Below are 23,693 nucleotides of genomic sequence, written 5' to 3' on the forward strand. Positions count from 1 at the left end.
TGGATTTTCGGCAGTGGGGGCTTCGCTCAGACTTGTTCGTCGTTTTCGGGTTTTTCTTGGGCAATTTCTTGGCCAAGATTTCCGCCAGGAATTGGTTCCAGTACCTTTCCACTTCGCAGCGTCACTGCATTAGCGTTTTGCCTCGGGTTTGGTTCTGTTTGTGACGGTAGCTTCCCTTGAGAACTCATCTTCTCAATTGATGTGGTCAATTCTCTTATAGACGCTTCGATTTTCTGTTGAAAATCAAGTATGTTAGCTGCTAATTTATTGACCAAAGTTTCTAAAGAATTACCTGAATCTCGTGGCTATTGTGGAACTCGGTTCTGGTATGGTTGGTTATATCGCGGGTTGGCCCCATAACTTAAGTTAGGGTGATCCCTCCATCCTGGGTTGTAGGTATTAGCGTAAGGGTCGTATCGCCTTTGTGGTGGCCTAGGAAAATTTTCCATAGCATCTATATGAGCCATAGTATCATCATTCAAACTGGGACATACATTAGTTGTATGTTCAAGAGTGATACATATTCCGCATAACCAGGCTATCTTTGCTTTGTCTGCAAAAAGAGAATTCAAAATATTAGCAATTCTATCAACTTTATCTTCTAAGGTTGAATTACTTAGCTGATGAACCCTTCTAGGGGGTTCAGGGTTGGCTCGAAATTGCTGAGAATTCGCAGCCATCGTGGAGATTAAGTCTCTTGCTTGTTGTGGAGTCATGTTGACCAACGCTCCTCCACTAGCGGTGTCTACCATATTCATCTCCATTGGTTTCAGGCCTTCATAAAAGTACTGGAACAAAGACTGTTCCGTTATACTGTGTTGTGGGCAACTTGCACACAACTTTTTAAATCGCTCCCAATAGTCATACAGAGTCTCTGCGTCTTTTTGCCTTATGTCCATGATTTCTATTCTTAACTCGACTGCACGTGATGTTGAAAAAAACCTGTTGAGAAACAAATGAGATAGATCAGCCCAAGTCGTTACAGATCCAAGAGGTAAATAAAATAACTATTCCCTAGCAGAATCTGCTAAGGAAAAATAGAAAGCACACAGTTTAATTTAATCCTTAGTTACCTCCTGAGGTTTCATACTAAGGCAAACCATATGGAATTCTTTCAAATGCTTGTGGGGATTTTCGTTCAGTAACCTCTGAAAAGTTGGCAGTAGCTGGATCAATCCTGACTTTAATTCAAAATCAGTATCCATAGTAGGATACGTGATTCATAGTGGCGGTTGTTCTGTCGGCGCTTCAGCCAGTTGCCGAATTGTCTGAGCCATAGGTTGAAGTGCTAAATTAGGGTTTTTGTCAACCCTAGCATTAAGCACTTCTTCTGGGGAATCGACTTCTACTTTTTCGCTTTCAAAAGTTTGAGTAGGGTTTTCGTTAACCCTAGACTCTGCTTCGTCGTCGATTCTGATTTCTGGCGGTGGATTACTTTGAGTCCCAACCACTGCTGACTGCTTTTTCCTTACTTTGTTTCCTTGCGATTGGCTCTCGCAGTCTTTTCAATCTCTGAATCAAACGCGAGAGTTCTTGGAGCAGATCTGGTCATAAGAAACAAAAAACAAGATTAGTACATTACTGATCCCCGGCAACGGCGCCAAAATTTGATGCGTCGTTGATAGCACCAAAAATATCCTATTCCCTGTAAAATAGTAAAAATAATAGTAAAGAGGAAGTAGAGTCGAATCCTCAGGGATCGGATTGTACGAATGCTCATTTCTTGAAATCCTAGACAACTTCTTGGCCAAGAAAACCTGCATTCTTGAAAAATAAAAAAAAATAGAATTAACAATCTGGAAAAATAAAAATATAATTTAAAGTGAATTGAAATTGTGAAATTAAATAGATTGCAGAAATTAAAAAGAAGAATATAAAAATAAGTACAGTTGGGAAAAGAGAAGATTCTTATGTGGCGAGATTCCAGCCTCCGGTTGTCTCGATTCGCATTGGGTTCAATCCTTGGCTTTTAAGTAACCCTTCTCGAGTAGGATAAGCCAGTTATAGTGGAAGAAGATGCCTACGACCACCAGCTCCAAGGATTTGGACTTAAGATTTGGTGGAGCCTGACTCTAGCCAATAATCGCTTTTGTGGGACTATTTTCTGCTAGATCACCTCTTTCCAACGGCGAATACCACGCCGTTTTGTCTCTTGGATTCGCCAACCTCTGACGCAGAAAGCCAACGAACCTACTGTGCAACTTTTCCAAAACGTACAAAGCGGTCGTTCCTTGTACAAGTTGAAAAGATCACCTATTAAGGGACATGGACGGAAATGTCAGCCTTTTAATGCAGAGAAGCGATGAATACCCTGTTGAGAAGGCTAAGCGCGGATTATAAGCCTCATGAACCTTTTTGGGGAATTTTGACAACCTTTGGCTAGATGGGTTTAATGGTTCATGATTTTTGGGAAAGAAATAAATATAATAAAAATGGGATTTTTATTGAAGAAAATATGGAGAGAACAAAAAGACAGAGTTTTTTGGAGAGGGAGTGTTTACAGGAAAAAGAGATGTCAAATATGTGCCACTCCATCCCCTATTTATAGTACTAGAAAACTTAGTCTATTCCTAATGAAATTCTAAAAGATAAATAATAAATAATTAAAGATAAATGAAAATAAATCCTAAAATTAAATCTAAATAAAAATCCTTAATAATTATCCTAATATAATTGAAATTAAAATAGAGTCTTGTGCTATAAAATCTCTTTTTTTGCATTTCAGTCCTTTGGTCTTCCATGTTTGCATTTTTGGCACCACTTCTCTCCTTCTTTACATATTGGCCCATTAATCTTCAAATTGGCACTTTTTACCTTTAAATTTCCTCTTGCCACCAATTTAGTCCCTAAAAGATAAAAGACCATAAATAGCCCAAATTAGTAGCATCATACTCAAAATAAATATATAATTAGCGCATAAAAATATGACGTTCTAGAGTATTATCAACGAGCATAGTTGGGTGGCCATTTGTATAGTTTACCCAAATTCTAACATCTTGTGATATCCTTAACTTACTACTGAGTTAGGAACAATACCAAGTTCGGTTAGGCATACTTGAGAATTTTAGAACTAGATAAAATAGGAATTAAAATATAGGGGCAAAAGTAAGAAAATTAAAAATTTGAAATGATTGCATTGAATTGAAGGAAAAATGAGGAAGGACTAGAATTGAATACTTACCAAAATAAAGTAAATGATTCATGGATGGTATTATAGAAAGTTGGAGTATTAAATGGTAATTACTCAAATATGATAATTATGGAAAATGTAATGATTAAGGACTAAAATGTGTAAAAATATGATTGGTGGGTCATTTTGATAATTATCATTTTAATTATTAAATTAATTAAATATTTTTATTAGAAAAGTTGAAAAAGATGAAGAAATCATTAGTCTTTCTCCTACATCTCACGCCAATTCCATTTCTCCTTCCTTTCAACTTTTATTTTTGTTACAAATAGGTCATTTCCACAATTTTTAAGTCTTTTAAGCTTAATTTCTCCAGTTTCTTTCATGAACACTTAGCGAAATCAATAGAGGAGCCTAATATTTACCTTAATTTCATGAAAATAGTAGTAATAGTTGTCTTGGAGGAGAGAGAAAAATAAGAACTAGGGTTTGATTACAAGTGATCAAGGTAAGTATGATAAGTTTCTTCATGAAAATCATGTTAGTTTCATTTGAATAGCATAGATATGTTATTTGATTATAATTTTAATAAGTAACTGTTATATGTTTTGATATGGAAATGAAAAAAAAAAGAAAGAGAAGAAAAGTGAAGGATTAGTTGGTGATAAAGGCAAGGAAGTAGCCAAGGAGTGAAGAAAGAAGAAAATGTTTCATTCAAGCATTGGTTGTAAGTATTTCAAGAATTTTATTTATTTAATTTTAATCTAAATATCTAAATTAATTAAAAAAGTTAGTATTATGTGCAAAAAAAGTAGTGATAAATATAGTTTGAATTCTAATTATATGATGAATTGATTTAATATCTTGAAATAATAAAAAGGATTAAAATGTGAAGTTTGCAAAATGGTTATGAAAACTGAATTTTTGATAAATTGGAATGTGAATGAAGTATAAATAACTAATGAATGTATGAGTAGTAAAGTGGGGTTGAATTACAAAGTATAATGAAAATTATGATAATAATGACTAAATTGTAAAAAGTGAAAATTTTAAATTGTTTTCATTTGAATGAGTAGATGAGATGGAGTAAATGTATTAAAATTCCATATAGACGAGATGAGAACTAGTAGGATATGAATGGCATGCCATTAGGAAATCTTATGCATGCAAATGAAAGTGGCACTTCAGTGCAATACTACGACTATTTCATATATCTTATATGTTCTATTTAGTTTACAATGGGCTATACCAATGAAACATGGCAAGAGAAAATTTTCAATGGATCCGGTAAATGATTTAAGCCTTGTGAATTAATCCTTATTTATTAGTATTGGCTTTATGAAATTATACTTATTCTAACATTAATTATATTTTAAATAGAAAGTTTAATCCTTGTAGTACTTACTAAGTTGTCACAAGCTTAACACATTAATTTCTAATGCGTAGGTAAAGGTTAGACTTGAAGTGCTAGAGTGGAGAATCGACGCCAACTCATCTCATCACATCCCAAGCTTGGAAGAAAGTATGGTTTGAATATTTTGGTACTAGCTATGACATGTACGTAGGAAAAGTCTAGTTGTGAATATAAGTCTTTTGGTGAACCTATTAGTAGAACTTGAAACTCTTTGCTTATTTTATAAACTTAGCCTTAATTGAATGAGTTTATGATGAATTATGTGAATATTGAGTTGGAATTGAACCAATATGAATGATATGTTAATTGAATTGGCCATAATATGATGTTTGAATAGGGTTTTAGGTGATGAAAATTGAAATAATGAAAAATTCATGAAAACAAAGTGCATGTCGCGACGACATAAGATGGTAAGTGACGTCGCAACGTGGAACCCCAATATTGTGACGTTAGCCTGAAACTTTAGAAATTTTATAATTTAGTCCTTAATTGATCTTTAACTATTATAAGAGATGTCTAAAGCTCGTACAAAATTTAGACATTAGTTTGAATTGTGTTAGAGATGTATAGTGATCCTAATAACTCGAATGGAATGATAAAATGAATTGAAATTATACTATCCTCGCTTTAGCAACAAATGTAACATTCTGATATTTTGACCGACGATCTGGTCGGGTATGAAGGTGTTACATATTTATACTTATTATTTAAGCTCTTGATTAAGTTGGTGTCACTCTCAACCGGGTCACTAACTTAATTAGGAAAATTATGAACACACCTTTCTATAATAAAACTAAGTTATATTATTTGAAAGTATTTTAATTTTTAATTTTAAAAACCAATAAAAATATATAGATGGTGGAGTTTGAACCCCAAATTAATTACATTAGTAAAATATTAATTTATCACTTAACCAAAATATTATGTTATTATTTTTGTACATTCTGATTTTATTATTCACATTTTATTGCTTCCCATCATTTATTTATAGTAATAATATATTTAATTAAGCTAGTTTCACAAGTTAACTCAATACCAACTACTTATTTTTTATAATTTTAATATTATAAATATTTAATGTATTAATTTCGAAGTAATATATTAGTTCAAGTTTCATACACGCATGCGTAATAACAGTATTTGTAGAAATTCTATTATATTCATCATATCACCATACGTCTTCGAAAGCTATGGAATCGAATCGAAATGCATTGAAAATCAGAGCATGGGACGTGGGTGTGGGTCCACTCCATGCAGAGAAGTCCCCTCTCGACGCTCCAAGTCTCCAATAAAATGTTTAAAACGAAACACCACAGTGCCACATGGTTGCTTACGCTTCCCAACCTATCTACTTTCTTCTCACCTTCACACTTCAACTGTTTCTTAAATATTCGCTGACGCCATCCAAATGAACAAATTTGGTTTAAATCCAGAGTATTCGCATACTTTGTAGAAGTAACAATTTTTTTAATTTTCTGTTGTCGGGTTATAAAGCCGTGTTCTCACACCAGAAAAAATGCAAAAAAGAAAGAAAGACTTGGGCAGCAAGCAAAGCCAAATTCAACCCATATTTTGCATGGACCACTACACAGCAGCCTATAAATTTCCAAGCAATTAGCTCCTCGGATCCTAATCGTAACAAGTCTTGCTTCTCCTCTACTCAACCCTTAACTACTTCCATAAACAACAAGTATTAATCCTTTTTTTTTGGCGATGGCAACGTATGGAGTTGGTTTAGCAGAAGCTTACGTTATGCGATCTTTACATAAGGAGAAAATGAAGAAGAAGGACAAGCAACAGGTGCCAAAGAGTGAGGAGGAGGAGGATAATAACAAAATGGTTTTTGATGATGAAATGAAAATGCCTGCTTCTTGTTTCTCCTGGGTTTCTAAGAAAACCCAATATTTTGCTAGGGTTTCTGATGCTCCCGGAAAACCAAAAGTAGGATGACAAACAGTGTCTTGAGGGCCTTGTTTGTATTTTATTATGTAAGCTTTGGCCAAAGAAAATGCCTTTTAGCTTGTTAAACTAAGGAATTTTAGGCAAAGCTTGGGATTGCTTTGGTGGGATTCTTGTTCGTATCAATAAAAGAAAGAAAGGTAGATACTTGCAAATTTCTTATTTATTCTTTTGTACCATAGATTTAGCACATATTAATTCATTTTTAAACTACTAATTTTATAGATTAGTGAAAGGCAGTTACCTTTTAATTTTTAATGACTTAAAAAGAGGATGAAAACCTCATGTCAAAGTAATTAAGGTGAAAGAAAATTATAAATATGATTGTGAAGATGAGATCATGAAAAGCATAGCATATGTTGGTAATCAAAGATGTCTGTTCATGTGATGTGGGCAACCCCACAAGGATAAAAAGTAATACATACTATCATATCACAAGCTAATCCAACTTTTTTCCTTGTGGGGAAGATTTTAACTTTGGGGTGCACGTGCTTCTTGGGGCCTATCACGTGCTTGTAAGGGTCTATCACGTGTGGGCCACATAATGTCATGAAAACTCTAATTGACATTTTATATTGGAATATTTATCTTGAGGACCTTAAAGGAGAACAAAGTCATGTGCTTAAGGCCACTGAATATGACCCCACAATGACAAATTTCCATGCCACAATTCATGCAATATTGCTTGCTCCATGAACCAACTTAATCATGCACTCAATAGTCTTTGGCTGCGACTTGTATGCAATTGCAAACATTGAATAGGTTTTTTTGTTCAAAGTTTTATTTAACTGTTAGAATAAAAAATTTAAAATGACATAAGTGACTTTATTGAAATCCCAATCCACTCTTCAGTTTACTTCTAAATAGTAGACCCGTTTTGTAGATAAATTCATGCTCTTAGGCCTTAGCTTTGAGATATAAGGCATTATAGTCTATTCATGCTCTTAGGCCTTAGCTTTGAGATATAAGACATTATAGTCTATCTCCAAATTCTCCTCTAGACTACCTTAAATCTAGGCTTTCCTTATAGCACTAAAGGGAGCTAGCATCCATTTTCATAAATGAAGCAACTTTTAGTAGAAATAGTGTTGAGAATTGGATTAGTGATCGAATTTATCAAATTATCGATTTGTTTATTAGATAAATTTTAATTAAAAAATATTAAAGTATTATAAAAGTAAAATAAAAAAAATTTTGATTCAATTAATTCAATCGATTTCTATTTCAACTGGTTTAACCAATTGATTTAGTTTGATTCAAACATCGGTGAATTTTGAGTAAAAATAGAACTTGAAAATTTAATTATTGTCGATTAAATTATAATTAAAAAGTGATAAAATTATTGTATTAAAGTCATCCATACATGATTCTATCCTTAATAATTTCTACCTTTTTAACTTTGTTTTATAAAATAAAGGGATAATTAAATGCTAAAATTATTGATAGATTTTAATTTAATGTACAATGTTATATATGAACTTCAATTTTGTGCGATTTTAAACATGTAATTTTAATTAGATTTATTTTTTCATAAATCACTAATAACATTATTAAATTATTACCACTTTAAAATAATATATTACATACATAAATAATTATATTCATCCAAGATGAAAATGAATGTATGTATTCATTTTTTTAAATGTGTACAATTGAATAAAATCAAAGTTTCATGTATATACATGTACCACAATTTAAATTTCATGTGTATAATTACACTAAATCAAACTTCATGTATCAAATTGTATATTAAATCAAAGTTTATATATAAAATTAATATTTATAGAAAAAAGGAAAACTAAATTAGTGTTGAGCTACAAGGCAAAACGTGTGAAGCTACATATGTAAAATTAAAAGATTAAGATGGCTATAAGATGCATTTTTATCTCATTTTTGGCTCAATTGTAGCTATATTTGAATCCAAACATATATTTTATCGTTGTTTTTAATCTCATCACTATAATATTCAATTTTACTGTCATTATTGTTTTTAATCACTGAAGCTAAACGCACCACCCATTCAAATTAAACGTAAATATTTTTTTATTATTCTTAAATGCAAAATTTAATATAAAGTCAAGTTATAATTTGGGAAAGTTTCAAAATACTTATAAGAAGGAAATAAAAAAAAAACAAATATTTAAAAAGGGAAAAATATAAATTCCCAACCATATTGAATTATTCAAGGTGGTCCAATGGGGGAAGAATAGTGAGACTTCAATTCAAGGCATCAAATTGAATGGAATTATTAATGGTCCAGCTGTATCTTAAATGGCAATCACTCATTGGTTATTCAATTGCTAATCCCTCTAATAATAATAATAAAAACTTTATACATATTAAAGATTATTTAATTATGTCACTGAGCACTAATTAATTTGATTATTAGATCATAATAAATAATTAGCAAACAAGCTTTGGCGGGATGTCGCTTTTCTTACACTAATGCAAATCAAAGCCCTTGTTTTCGAAATCTGAAAACTCCTATTTTACCTGTAAATAAAACCTCCATTCCACCTAATGAATTCTCTTCTTAACCTTAAACATTTTTATTATTTGGTTTGCAAAAAAACCCAACATTTTCTCCTTATTTACGCCAACTACAACACACACACTCTCTCCCAAAAATCCCACCCAACAAAAAGTTTTCAACTTACAAAACACCCACACATCACCAAAAACAACTCATCAATTCAAAAGAATTGTTTTTTTTAAATAAAAAAACACAACCCTTTCCCTGTCTCTTTCAAATTTTGATTTTTTTTTGGTGGGTTTTTAGTAGTATGAAAAATGGAACCTTCCCTGTAAAGATTTATCTGCTATTTCTTCCAGCTTAAGCACCTACCGATCCGCTACTGGGTACCTAACTTCATTGCTACACGCCATTATTTTATTGATTTTGTTTTTCTTTAGTGTTTAAATGGATTTTAAATGTTAATGTTTTTTACTCCATGTGCATTTATTGACGTCTTCTCACTTGGGTCGGGTCAGTTTTTTTTCTTTTACTGTGACAAATCTGGGTTCTTTTGTTTTTCTTTGATGTTTTCTTTAAAGGAAAGAAAAATAGTGGTATTTTGAGATTTTGTTATAGGTGCTATTCTTTTTTCTTATTTTGGGTGTGGCATTTGGTTTTGGATTCTCTTTTACTCTATTTCTTTTTCCTTTTGTGTCAGTCTTTCTGAAGCTGGACATTTGCATCTTTGTTTCTTTTCAAGTGTGTGAAGTGCCATTTTCTCTTCTTTGCTTCTTTTGTCTTTCTTTTTAGCTTAAAAAATTTGAAATTCACCGTCTTCTATTTCTCAATAAAAAAGGGTTTGGATCCGAGAATTTGAAGCCAGCATTTTGAAGTTTGCTTCTGGGGTTTTGCATTTTTGGAAAATTTTGCCTTCCTTTCAACAAGGTATGGTCGGGATTAGCCATTTTCTCTAATTTGGCTTTTAGTTCAAATATCCTCTTTACACGTTTTTGGATCTTGTGTTGGTTTCTGAAGAAATGGTGAAGTCAATCTCAGTAGATCAGATCATTGAAATAAGCAGAGTTTAAGTCTCCCTCCCCCAACCCCTCCAGATTTTAGCTCGGGATTTAGTTTAATTTGGGTTTCTGTTTACTAAACATAAACCTTGGTCTGAATGGACCTTTTATGTAGTTGGGGGGTTAAAAAAAAAATCCTTCTGTTTGCTCTTACATTGTTTTCTCCTAATTATGTTACTGTCTTGGTGAGGTACACTTCCTCAAGGGATTTTAATCCTTGCAGTAGGCTCTGGATTCCAAACACGATATACTTGCACTTGAACTAGTTTTAACTGCTCTCAGCTGTCTATATGGAAATGATGGTCCTTTTTGGTTGCAGGGGCAGTTTAATCAAAGGGGGAGGGGGATTGGTATGTCAATAGAGCTGGTGATTAATTGATTTGCTGGTAATGTCGAGGATCCCTAAGTGGAAGATCGAGAAGACAAAAATAAAAGTTGTATTTCGGTTACAATTCCATGCTACACATGTAAGTCGCACTTTGCATTTGTGGAAATTTCTGGCATTGTCTTTTCCATTTGAAGTTAATGTCTTATTGAACTCGTTAGACACAAGATCATATTATAAGTCGATCAATTGGCATGGTAGAAATTATTTAACAATGAATGTGAACCAAATTGTACTATGTAGCTTATTAAGGTGAATCCAGACATCAATGACATGCATTGATTGTATAATTTCAGTTATAATGTATTAATTTTCTAAGATGCTCACATAGATTGTGATTTTATCTTTTATCTTACCTCTATCATGCGATTACTATTTCATGTAAATTGCTTGCATTTGTTGGAAGTATGTATTTTCAATGCAAAAGTATTACTTTCGAGTCTTTGGCTCGTGTATGTAGTTAGAGAGTTTTAGGCCAACCTTTTCTGCACTTAAAACAATTTATTCCGTTTCCCAAGGAAAAACTAGATCAGGAAGTTTACAAAAATGGGTGTAGATTGTTTGATGCCCAAGAGTTTTAGAAGGTCAACTGCTCAAGAGATTAATTTTTTATGCAGTAGTGTGTTTAGTCTTTTCCAGAACCTGTTGCTTGACTGCAGATTGCATACTGTAACGTATAAAGTAACCACCTATGGGTTCAGTATCATCATATCTATGAGATTGTCAATTGTTTTGCTCCCGCAATTGTCACATAATGATCCATGTCAAAAGATGTGACAAGATTTTATGTTGACGGTCACAAGATTTTACCATGGAAGCAATTCACCCATTGCAACAACTTATGGAGAGGTTTAGAGGGTCAAAGCAAGATTTATGTATGATTTTTATTGATTTAAAGAAATCTGTGGTAAAGTATTGAGGGCCATTCTTTGGTAGGTTTTGAACAAGAAGGGAGTTCCTCAAATGTACAAAATATGTATGAGGGTGTAGTCATGGATGTAAGAACTTTTGGTGGATTGACAGATGAGTTTCTAATCATGATAGGGGTGCAACAAGGATCAATGTCGAGCCATTTTCTCTTTGCCATAGTAGTGAAGAGATGATCAACTAGACTTCAGTTTCTAATCATGAGTTCATACTCTTTATTTCAGTAATCTATTTGTGATTGTCCATCTTTCATCACTGGAAAGCATAAATTGATGCATCCTTCATCTTGATTGCTGCAATGACCACATGCTATGTATAATTTTCTGAAAAATTCAGATTCCACAAAGTGGATGGGATAAACTGTATATATCCTTCATTCCTGCTGATTCTGGTAAAGCAACTACAAAGACAAGCAAAGCAAATGTGAGAAATGGAACTTGCAAATGGGCTGATCCAATCTATGAGACCACGAGGCTTCTCCAAGACATCAAAACTAAACAATTTGATGAGAAACTCTATAAGCTTGTTGTGGCAATGGTAAGATTGTAATCCTTACACTCCAATTGCAAAACTTAACCACAAAGACAGACACTCTTAGTATGACCTAAACGTGAAATGCGAATTTCCCAGATCTATAGACAGTTTATTCCGAACCTCTAATTGCAGCAGAACAGATCTTTGTTTTCCGTCTCATTTCAACTGAGTTTAACTGTCTTTCTCCTTAATCTATTTGGCATCAGGGTTCCTCTCGGTCTGGCCTTCTTGGCGAGGCTACGATCAACCTTGCTGATTATGCTGATGCCTCAAAACCTTCTGTTGTTCCTCTGCCACTTATTGGCTGCGATTCTGGAGCTATATTACATGTAAGGACTTTTGGAATTTTCAAAACATTCATGGTGTATTTTTTTAATTGCTTGTTGGATTTCTTGGGTCATGCATATGGGTAGATGCTAAAATATTTTTGTGTAGCTTCCTCTAAAATGTGTGTGGAACTCTTTACTAATTGTTGTTGAAGTTTTTTTCCTGTTACTAGAGACTTTATTTTGTTTTTGTGCCTAAATAATATTTATATTCAATGACAGGTCACAGTACAACTGCTAACCTCTAAAACTGGTTTCAGGTATTTATTGCAAACATTTAAACTTATTGCTTCAGCTAATTTCAAACTGCTTATCTGTAACTATGCTTGGTCTCAGGGAGTTTGAACAGCAACGGGAACTTAGGGAGAGGGGATTGCAGGTTGGGTCAGACCAGAATGGTTCTGATCAGTCTTCTTCTGGAAAAGTATCAGTTTCTGAGGATATCGTCAACAGTAATACGGTTAAGGTTAAGTCTTTTATTTCTTTTGGATTCCTAGATATTAACATGTGTTCTATATTGTAGTTAAGGTTCTTTGCTCTTGTTTCGTACTTTCTTTTTGAGCTTTTTGCACATAAACTTACAAATGCACATTCTTTGTTGGAGATGTATGATTGGTCATAGTTGTTCTTCACTTATTGTAATTAAGGAATCTCTACTCTTGAAAAAATGGTTATTTTAAGGTCTCAGAGATCACCTATTAATGAAAAGTGTTGGCATCTATTTCCTGGTTGAATTCAGAAGAATATTAATCATGGAGATCATGCCAAATTGAGTTTTGTTGTTACCAAGAAATTCATTAATATTTCCATAGGTTTTTATGGCTTTGCTGTAGAAACCACCAAAGAGGCTGTGTTGTGAGTCGGTGTGAAAATGTTATTGAAAAGTCGAGATGATTAAATGAGTCTGAAAATGAGTAATATTCATATTATAAAGATCCTCAGCAGTCCCATGCTACAATACCAATATGCAACAAGTACTCAATGTGTTTTTAAATATACTTTTTCTTCTGTTTCTTTTGGGGTGAAATTTTGGGTGTTCAAGTTATGTGAAAATCTATATTGTAGGCTCTTCAGTTGTTGCAAGCTTCTTATGAATGAGCAGTACGTGATTTCCTGTTGTCTTCTGTTGTTAGGAGATAATCTAATCTTTTACCGTTTGTTCTGTACATAGGTCAATCCAAGGGTTAGATTTAAAGAAAAATCTAAAGAACACTCTTTGCTTGAAGAAGATGTTGGCTTGAATGAAGACTATGGAGACTCAGCTGTTGGGTTTGATGGTTCTTCTAATACATCAGAGAGTTTATATGCAGAGAAGCATGATACTTCCAGTACTCATGAAATTGACAGCATAAAGAGTACAGTCTCTGGTGATTTGACAGGCCTTGGTCATAGCCCTCAGCAAGAGAAAGGAGATCCTTCAGATCATCGGTTTTTGGCACAGGGGACTAACAATTGGGTTCATGGCTGGAGTTCAGACCATTCTGGGGATAATGACTTAACCGTTGCCTATGAAGAAAATAGTAGACTTAGAGGATGCTTGGAAGTGGCAGAGTCATCTATTCAGGAACTTAAGAGGGAAGTAAGCTTGTTACAAAATCATGCTAGTCAAATAGGTGCTGAAACTGAGAAGTTTGCTCAGCAACTTGTCACGGAGATTTCTTCAGGAGAAAGGTTGGAAAAAGAGGTTTCTGCTTTAAAATTAGAGTGCTCGAGGTTGAAAGATGACCTTGAGCGGATGTCGAGTTCTACACTGTGCCCTTCTCTAACCAGCAAAGAAGCCATTAAGAAAGACCAGGATCACTTACTTCAAGACTTAGAGGTCATATTCTCAAAGGGGCTTTTAGTTATGGAAGAAAAGATAAGGGAACTTCAAAACAAGGCATGTCTGAATAACCATGAAAGAGACCAAAGGTTCCTTCAAGCAGACTTGGAGGCATTGGTTGGCATCCTGCAAGATCTTAAACAGGGAACTCAAAAAGAAATTTTTATTCTTAGGTCAGTACCATCCGACAGATGCAACATGAAGAGTACCAGAGAAATGAGTTTAACTAATTCTTTTATACCGGAAACTAGTTTTGATGCAGAACTTTATCAACCAGAACCAGGCATGGTACCTTGTATTACTGTGCCTGGTCTTGTGTCACATGAACCTGATTCTATGAGTACTTCTAATGCAATGAAAGGCAAAATCTTTGAACTTCTGAGAGAGTTGGATGAATCAAAAGCTGAGCGGGAAAGCCTTGCAAAGAAAATGGACCAGATGGAGTGCTACTATGAAGCTCTTGTTCAGGAGCTTGAGGAAAACCAAAGACAGATGATGGGAGAATTACAGAGTCTCAGAAATGAGCATTCTAATTGCTTGTATAGGGTGCAATCTGCGAACGCGGAGATGGAGGCTATGCGCCAAAATATGAATGAACAAGTCTTGAGATTTGCTGAAGAAAAACAAGATTTGGAATCTCTAAGCAAGGAACTAGAAAGAAGGGCTATTATTGCAGAAGCGGCACTGAAAAGGGCACGCCTTAATTATTCAATTGCGGTGGGCCAGTTGCAAAAGGATCTTGAGCTGCTTTCTTCTCAGGTTATGTCTGTGTTTGAGACAAATGAGAATCTTATCAGGCAAGCTTTTGTAGATTCTTCACAGACAAACTCTCGAGGATACTCAGAGATGGTGCGGAACCATGGGCTGGATTCAGAAGAATTCCAACCCACCAAGCCCTTGCATTCTCAAAATCAGTATGTAGGGGTGAAAAAACAACATATGGGTGGAGATATTCTTTTAGAAGACTTGAAAAGATCCCTCCATTTGCAGGAAACCCTTTATCAGAAGGTTGAAGAAGAAGTTTGTGAAATGCATTACCAGAATGTATACTTGGATGTGTTTTCGAACACTCTACAAGATACTTTGCTTGAAGCAAGTGATGAAATGAAAACAATGAAAGAGAAAATGGATGAGCTTACATGGAAATGGGAACTTTCTGTTGAGTCCAAGGAGTTATTGATGCAAAGGCTGCAGACAGCTACGGATGATGCTCATTCCCTTAATGAGTACAAGGCTACTTGCATTGCCAAGTATAATGACTTGGCTTTGGAGAAACAAGCTTTGGAAGCAAATGTGGAAAATGTTACCAATGAAAATCATCTTCTCTATGAGAAGATAACTGAACTGGAGTGCCACTTGATGGAGTACCAAAGTTACAAGAGCAAATTTGATGCCTGTGTCATGGAGAAAACAGAGTTGGCTAATTTATTGAAGGAAGGAACTCTGGAAAATGATAATCTTAGAAGCAATAGCTCTTCTTTGCAGGATGAGTTGAGAATGATCAAAACTGAGTTTGATGAATTGAACCTTGTGAAGGAAAAGCTGCAAAATACTGTTGACTTTCTGCGAAACAAGTTTCTTAACTTATTGTCATCCTATGATAAGTTTTTTGATGAACCATCCCTCTCACGTGACTTGGTTTGTCAGGATAGAGAATCCATGGACGTGGCATCTGTCATTGTCGAGGTAGAAGAGGTCCAGAATAATGCATATGAAAAATTTCTTCATCTCTTGAAGGAAAAGAAAGATCTGATGGATGAAAGAGACAAGGCTCAGGTGTCTTTAAGTGCGGTAGAATCAGAGATGGTGCTAATGAAACAGAAGTTTGAACGTGATATACAATCCATGGTTGATAAAATGGATTTGTCCAATGTGGTTGTAGAAAAGCTTCAGTTAGAAATTGAAGCTGTTACTGAAAAGCTCAAGGATAGCTCTGAAGTTGAAACCTATGCACAGCAGCAGAGAGATCTTTTATCTGATCTTCAGCATTTTGAAGCAGAGCTGCAAGAACTTACTTCTAAGAATAAGGAGATTGCTGAAGAACTCTTGGTTTTAGAGTCTGTCAATGAAGATCTGGGAAGCAGTAAGTTGATTGTGGCTGAACTTGTGGAAGAAAACAAAACGTTGGTGCAATCTTTACAGGATAAATCTGAGGAGGCAGCCAAGCTTGCTTTGGAGCTTAATGGTTTGAAAGAAAGTTTGCATTCTGTGCATGATGAGCTGCAAGCAGAAAGAAGCACCAAAATTAATTTAGAGAGTATGGTTACAGATATTACTTCCCAAATGAATGAGAAGCACCATCAGTTGTTGCAATTTGATCAGCAGAATTATGAACTGGCCCATCTTAAGCAAATGTTATTGGACCTAGAATCAGAGAAATCTAGGGTTTGCAGTCTTTTACAGCAGTCTGATGAGTGCCTCAATAATGCTCGCAAAGAGTCTTCCACTATTACTTCTCTGGAATCTGAGTTGTATGAAATGCATGAACTTTCAGTAGCTGCAGATGTGAGCCTCATTTTCTTAAGAACTCAATATGAAACCTGGACCACTGACCTTGTTTGTCAACTTTCCAGCTCTGAAAGACACCTTGGGGAGCTTCAAGAGAAGCATCTTAATTTTGAGAGTATACTTAATGATTGTCTTGCTTGTGAAGCACATTGCATTGAAGAAAATAGAAGATTATCGGTGAGTCTGGACTCCCTAAAATCAGAGTTAGAAGCTTCCATGGCTGAAAACAAGGTGCTACTCAATAAAAATAGCTCTGCAATATCTGAGCTTCAGGATTACAAAAGTAGGATTGCAAAAATTGAGTTCGCTTACTTTGAGGATAAACATCAGCATGCTCTTGAAGTTGAAAGGCTGAAGCACTTACTAGGTGGTTCCCAAGAAGAGATTGATGATCTGATGATATTGAAGGAAGGACTGGAACTCAATGTCTTAGTACTCAAAGCTAAATTGGATGAACAAAGCACTCAGATAAGCTTACTGGTAGGGCGTAAGGATGAAGTGCTGCTGCTGCAGAATCAGTGTAATGAGCTTTCTCAAAGGCTTTCGGAACAGATTTTGAAGACTGAAGAGTTCAAGAACTTGTCCATTCATTTGAAGGAGCTCAAAGATAAGGCTGACGCGGAGTCCATCCAGGCTCGGGAGAAGAGGGAATCTGAAGCACCACCAACTGCTATGCAAGAGTCCTTACGAATTGCATTTATCAAAGAACAGTATGAAACACGGCTGCAAGAACTAAAGCACCAGTTGGCTATCTCCAAAAAGCATAGTGAGGAAATGCTATGGAAATTACAAGATGCCATTGATGAGATTGAGAATAGAAAGAAATCAGAAGCTTCTTATTTAAAGAAAATTGAAGAACTGGGTGTTAAGATCTTGGAATTGGAGGCTGAGTTACAGTCGTTGGTTTTAGACAAGCGTGAAAAAATGAGGGCTTATGATCTGATGAAAGCTGAATTGGATTGCTCAATGATAAGCCTTGAATGCTGCAAGGAAGAAAAAGAGAAACTTGAAGCTTTTTTGCAAGAATGCAAGGAGGAAAAATCTAGAATCTCAGTTGAACTTAGCATAGTGAAAGAATTGCTCGAGGCATCCACATCAACCATGAATGTTCAGAAGGAAAAAGATAGCAAACTGAAAGATGGTTGCTTCTCTGATGAGCTGGTTGTCAATAATGCTCAAACTAGGGACATTGATCTTAAATATTTGGACCAAGATACTCCAAAAAACTCCAAAGATGCAGATGATGGAAGTGACTGTACAAGTGCACCCACAAATTCGCAACTTGAGCAGGTAACTGTTATAACTTTGCTTAGGATATCTTTCACTATTCTTGATTCAATTGGCAATTCTCAGTTTTTGAACGAACTATGTTACTATAATATTTATGTAGCATATGATTCTGTTGTGTTGCATATATTGTTTTTCACTATCTTAGATTTAATGATGTAATTTAAGCATTTAGTATGTTGATTATCAACTTACTGTGAATGCTAAGCATGCCTTTCTAAGAAACAACTGAAAATGCATTTGGTCCTAAGGATACAATTGCATTATTTTTACTTTGATGTTATCTAGACCTGTCCACAGGCTAGGCCTTAGGCTTAGTAGCATCGTCAAAGTTAATCTTTAAGGTCTCCCTTTCAGTTCTTCTGATAAGCTATCTTGCATTTTTTGCTTTAGACTGTATGTTAACTGGTTAAAAAGGTTTTTTTGATTTTCAAATTTATCCTATTCCTTTATCAAAAGTCTTGGATGAAGGTTTCTTTGAAGAAAATGTTATCTATTCATTTATCCTTCCTCTACTGCGTGACTCTTCTATTTACATAATGAAATTTCTTTATAGTGATGATTTACTTAATTGTTTATCAGGATCTTGTATCTAATGATACACATGAAGTTCACAGTCTGGCACTTGTCAACCAATGCAACTTGCCAAACAGTGATGCAAAGCATCTAGCTTTAATCAATGATCATTTTAAAGCTCAAAGCTTAAGATCTTGCATGGACCACCTAACTAGTGAGGTATGTTTATTGTCAAAGCATAAGGTGCCAGTTAGTGATGATCTCACTTGAATTCAATTGCAATTTCTTCTTACATTGTTGAGCTAGGGAATCATTACATTTGTGGCATAAAATTTCTTTAGGATAATACCTAGTAATGGTGATTAATTTACTCTTCTTTCTTTTTCATTTTATGCTTTTAGCTGGAAAGGATGAAAAATGAGAATCTGGTTCTTTCAAAAGATGCTCATCATTTCGACACCAAGTTTCCAGGTTTACAGCAAGAATTAATGCAGTTAGATAAGGTGGATCAATATGGACCTGTTCCATAAAACTGTGATAAAGTAATTCAATCAGGTTCTCACTTTTTGCCTATGCACAGGTGAATGAAGAACTGGGAAGCATATTTCCTATGTTTAATGAATATTCAGAAACTGGAAATGCATTAGAACGAGTACTTGCATTGGAACTTGAACTTGCGGAGGCACTGCAAACAAAGAAGTCAAGCATACTTTTTCAGAGGTATACTTGTGTTTTAGAAAATAACATTAACCTGCTTTTCTGAGACAACCTTTTTTGTTAAGGGAAACAACTTGCTTTGGCCTTGAAGGTCACTTCAAGAAAATTTCTGTGGCTTCCATGTTTAAAGTACTAACCCTAGCTGAGGAAAGGAAACATCGAAGAATATTTGACATAATATTTTCTTGTGCTGCAGCTCCTTCCTGAAACATCACAATGATGAGGAAGCAGTGTTCAAAAGTTTCAGGGACATCAATGAACTGATCAAAGACATGTTGGAGATAAAGGGCAGATATGGAGCTGTAGAGACCGAACTAAAAGAGATGCATGAACGATACTCTCAGCTAAGCCTCCAATTTGCAGAGGTTGAAGGAGAGAGACAAAAACTAATGATGACTCTCAAGAATGTTCGGGCATTGAGGAAAGGTCAAAACTTAATTCGCTCCTCATCAGCTTCTCCTGGGGACCATTCCTGAGTCACAAGAACAAGCATGGCACTGGATGTCCTTAAAATGACCCCTTACAGGATTAAGTTTATGCCTGCAGCTCCTTATCATTAAATTATTAAATTTCCTAAGACTTCACTGGCTATTAAGCTATTGCAGGGTTCAAGTTTGCCAAGCTTGGTACACAATGTTCAAAAGCACAGCAGCTGTATTTTATGTAAATAAATATAAATTTCCCGGCCTTTGTAACGGGTTTAACACTATCATAAGGTATAGATAGATGCAACACTTCGACCTTTTTCCCCTGGTCATAGTGATTTAATTCTTCTATTGTATAGTGAAATTCTTTACTGACAACTATTTTCATTTCATTACTAGCAGCAGTTATTCAATATTTGCGTCACACCTTTTCTTTAATCTCTGCTTCCTTTTTCTGCATATATGCCCTTTTCTTTGTTGATTTTCTGCTTGACCTTGCGTTCTTCACTAGACTTTTCTCAAGCCTTTCTGGTTTCAATCAACCTTGTTTTAACATGGGAAAGTTCATTGTAATGATGCTAAATCTAAGGTCTACTCTACTCTCCATCTATAATGGAAAAAAAAAGATCATTGTAAACAATCAAACATGGTTATCCACTGTGCATGTGACAAGGATTTACATTTTCCAAGCAGTATCAACAAAAAACAAAAAAATTAATAATTTCTTCTATAAATTTCACTTTTTAATCTTTTTCTGATCCATAATCAACTAAACTTCAAATTGAACACTTGTCTTTTACCCTTTTTTTTTCAGAAGCAACAATGGAAATGCAAGATATTCCAGTAAAACCAAACCGTACTACTTTTTCTGTTTATGTTTCTGTAGCCATCAGAATAAGCCTCAAACATGTAAAGATGAAGGATTGCAATCTGAACAAATCTAACAGGAATGCATTGAAGAAACCAGTATCGGATCTGATTAAGCAGCTACAATATTGTGCATGAACAGCTACTTTTCTTTGGAGAATCATCCTGTTGTTTCTCTGGATAAAATGTGGGGAATTAGTAATTAAGGCACATCAAGCAAAGTTAATAATGCAAATATGGTGCTAAACAACATATATTTGAACCCCGGTTTTCCAATTTCGAATAGCTATGGGTGCTCAGAGACAAGAATAGGAAAACAAACATGGATCGTGTGGAAATGAACTAAAAGAACCCAAATTTTTCACCTATAAGCAAAAACTTTGTGGAGCTTTTGGCATGCAGAGGAGGAGGAATAGGATCAAAATGTTAAGGTTACTTATGGAATGATAGCTGCTGAAAGTATATTGAAGAAAATGTTCACATGGGGGCAACACACTATATTGGTGATTTAGTTGGTCGATTGTAACTAATGGTTAAAAGAAGGCATATTGTGTCATATCCCTCAAGCTACTTTCATGTGCAATGAATCAAATAGATATGCTGGAGATTTACCATTGTTTTTGTCTGACAAAGGAAGGCGCAGAACGAGATGCATTGTAATTACACCTCCTGGAAGTTCACCAACTGGAAGTGTGGACTCAGCAAGTGTCTTGTTGTTTTCAAGTATCTTTCCAGCATTAATTAGCTTCACATCCTGTATTGTCTTTGGGCAATTTTCTTTGTCTGTGAAACAAAAAAGAGTGATTTCATATGAAAACAGAAGCCGAGTATATACCATATCACAGTGTTATAACCTATGTTACCCGGACTTTTATATGAATTCGTACACATTAGAACATTTGTACGAGTGTATAATAGTCCTTCAAACATGAAAAAATACGAAAAACTGAACATAGACACACCATATAATAACAAAAAGAACACTAGAATTCAGATATAAAGCAAAGTGCAGGAGGATTAAAAGCAACATATATAGTACCCATATACACTAAAAACTGTGACTGTCTTCATTATAGGAGGCAAAACTGAGTGAAAGACTGGTACTAGTAACTAAGTTTGGTCCAATCATCTAATTCTATATTGAAAATTTAGATTACAAAAAAGAATCTGTGAAACCAAAGGCGTAATGGAATGGCAGAGTGGGGCATGCTTTAACTTTTGTCAGCCTCAATTAGAACAGTCAAAATAAGAACAACAGTGTTATTGATCTAAATTCAGGTGCGTTTGAGTTCCAGTGGCCTGGATCCAAGAATAGAAAAGATTAAAAAAAGAAAAAAAACCTTCACCCATTTTTTGTCACCTAAGATGAAAAATAGTTATTGTGCAACCATGGAAAAGCGTTGAATCAAATCAACAAATTTGGAAGCATATATTATATTGATGTTGAAACAATGAATAATATATAATTAAACAGGTAAAAAAATCGAAAAGTTAGGGTAACCTTTAGGCCACTGAGCAAGTATTTTCTCTTTGAGAGATGCAACAGTTGTATCTGGAGTATGCTTGGTTGGACCAATATCTGTTCCATCTGCAAGCCTGAATTTGAGCTCCACTAAATCTTCACCAGCCATAGATGAAATCTCTCACCAAATAATCTCTCCTCAAACTCTCATACTAATCTCTAAAACCAAAAGCCTAGATTTTTTTTTGTCAAATAGATTGAATTCAACTGTTCAATATAAAAGCCCTTTTCTTTTTTCTGTGACAACTGAAATTTGCTTTTTGTAAAGGAAAACCAACATTACAGAAGAAGCTATGCATAACCCAGATTTTGTTTGTGCAAAATTCACTGCATAAAGTTAATTACTTGGAGCTTGAGGAGATTTCAAACTCCAAGAGAGCAAAAAAGCAGTATTTTTAGTGATTTAAAATCAACCTAAGAGCTAGATTGATGAGAGAGAAGGGGGGTTTGCAAATTGATGAAGAAAGAGGAGAATGAAAGCACCCAAATAGGAACTTTTCAACTGAGATTGTTGCCTGAATCTAACCGAAAATCTAATGATAAGGAAAGTGACGCTTTTTACATTGTCACTCATGAATAACCCATCTAGTTAAAAGCTCCATTAAAATAATGTATGCAATTTGATGGATACAACAAAATCATCTGTTTGAATGGGTTGACATGTTTTTACTCTTACATATTATTCAATTTTTAATTTACAGTTACTTGAATTCTAATATAATATTATTTGAAGAATTTTTGTTGTTTGAGTAAAATATTCATATTAAGAAAGAAATTTTATAAAATAAATTTTTATACCATATAATTATAATTAAAAGGTTAGTATTTATGCACAGTGAAACAGGGCCTCCCAATTCTTCTTTTGAGACTTCAACATGGATAAATTTTATGAGGTGAAGATTTTGATCATCATACTAGAATTCATAAAATACTTTTTTATAGTTAAATAAAATCAGATATTGAATTCTTTATAATTTTATATTTATAGTGATTTTAAATTTGTCGAGTATGGATCATGATAAAAACATTATCAACTGCTTTAGAAATGCCACAATAATCAAAAAGTGTTCGAGTTGTACATATTAACTTTAAAAATTTCAGAAATTAATTAAACATACATCACTTTAATCAACCGTCAATAGTTTCATTTTACCACTGCCATCATTAAGTTACTTTGACAACAAAATTCGATCAATTAATTGAACACTACCAAAAGTTCCTGAACAATTTATTACATCAATGATTCACAGAAAATTAGGTCTTAAATCACCAATCCTTTTCCTCATCCTCTCAAAATTCAAATTTACATTTAATATCACATTATTTTATTTTTGATAACAATTCACGATAGATCTAACTATACACTTACCATGGTAATTGTTATATATGCACAATATCACAACCATCAACTGAAAGTAAAAGCATCGAAAACAACACTAAAAGAAATTAAAATTAAGAGAAACTAAACTAAGCTTGCTAGAAACTAGTAAAGATTACTGCCAAAGCCACAACTTTTAGAAATAACAAAGATATTTTTTATTTGTGTATAATAATTCAATAGGTGATGTCTAAACACAGTGTAAAAGAAATGCGAGTGTGTTGGTGGTGGAGATGGTCCTCCGATGAGAGAGGCGAAGGAGGACGACCGCCATTATTGGGATTGGTCTTTTTTAGTTGTCAATTACCTGATGTTATTCAATCTTCAATTTGTATGTTGGTCTCTTTTGAGTCTTGTCTTTCTTTGATCAATTATCCCAACCCAACCCAACCCAACCCAACCCAACCAGGTTCCTATCACAATCTCACATCCAGTCCTATCTATT

At 34.4% G+C, this 23,693-nt stretch overlaps 2 protein-coding genes across 5 annotated transcripts; one reads left to right on the plus strand and one right to left on the minus strand.

Annotated features, from left to right (window-relative positions):
• Positions 1 to 8,897: 8,897 nt before the first annotated feature.
• On the plus strand, positions 8,898 to 19,919 carry LOC108486096 (uncharacterized). 4 transcript variants are annotated; one of them, XM_017789919.2, is made up of 12 exons: positions 8,898 to 9,362; positions 9,815 to 9,903; positions 10,354 to 10,501; positions 11,683 to 11,883; positions 12,087 to 12,209; positions 12,429 to 12,466; positions 12,543 to 12,672; positions 13,378 to 17,826; positions 18,406 to 18,558; positions 18,741 to 18,842; positions 18,920 to 19,059; positions 19,253 to 19,919. In XM_017789919.2, exons 3-12 carry the CDS (start codon positions 10,424 to 10,426, stop codon positions 19,530 to 19,532), a joined length of 5,694 nt encoding a protein of 1,897 aa, XP_017645408.1. In that variant the 5' UTR covers positions 8,898 to 9,362; positions 9,815 to 9,903; positions 10,354 to 10,423; the 3' UTR covers positions 19,533 to 19,919. The 4 variants fall into 4 exon arrangements, with proteins under 4 accessions (XP_017645408.1, XP_017645410.1, XP_052885959.1 ...); XM_053029999.1 differs by lacking the exon at positions 8,898 to 9,362 and adding an exon at positions 9,383 to 9,489; XM_017789920.2 differs by lacking the exon at positions 8,898 to 9,362 and adding an exon at positions 9,496 to 9,717.
• A 276-nt stretch (positions 19,920 to 20,195) lies between these two features.
• LOC108486097 (membrane-anchored ubiquitin-fold protein 6) lies at positions 20,196 to 22,453 on the minus strand. The gene is made up of 3 exons (XM_017789922.2): positions 21,850 to 22,453; positions 20,961 to 21,131; positions 20,196 to 20,524 (listed from the first exon to the last, which is right to left on the minus strand). Exons 1-3 carry the CDS (start codon positions 21,977 to 21,979, stop codon positions 20,469 to 20,471), a joined length of 357 nt encoding a protein of 118 aa, XP_017645411.1. The 5' UTR covers positions 21,980 to 22,453; the 3' UTR covers positions 20,196 to 20,468.
• Positions 22,454 to 23,693: the final 1,240 nt, after the last annotated feature.

Source organism: Gossypium arboreum, chromosome 6 (genome assembly GCF_025698485.1).
Source record: "Gossypium arboreum isolate Shixiya-1 chromosome 6, ASM2569848v2, whole genome shotgun sequence".
In the NCBI taxonomy this organism is placed as follows: Eukaryota; Viridiplantae; Streptophyta; class Magnoliopsida; order Malvales; family Malvaceae; genus Gossypium; species Gossypium arboreum.

Coding starts and splice junctions, on each gene's coding strand:
- LOC108486097 (XM_017789922.2), bottom strand. CDS start 21,979: ATGGCTGGTGAAGATTTAGTGGAGCTCAAATTCAGGCTTGCAGATGGA. Junction 21,132..21,849: donor ACTTGCTCAGTGGCCTAAAG/GTTACCCTAACT, acceptor TTTGTTTCACAG/ACAAAGAAAATTGCCCAAAG. Junction 20,525..20,960: donor TTTGTCAGACAAAAACAATG/GTAAATCTCCAG, acceptor CATTTTATCCAG/AGAAACAACAGGATGATTCT.
- LOC108486096 (XM_017789919.2), top strand. CDS start 10,424: ATGTCGAGGATCCCTAAGTGGAAGATCGAGAAGACAAAAATAAAAGTT. Junction 12,210..12,428: donor ATTCTGGAGCTATATTACAT/GTAAGGACTTTT, acceptor ATTCAATGACAG/GTCACAGTACAACTGCTAAC. Junction 19,060..19,252: donor TCAAGCATACTTTTTCAGAG/GTATACTTGTGT, acceptor CTTGTGCTGCAG/CTCCTTCCTGAAACATCACA.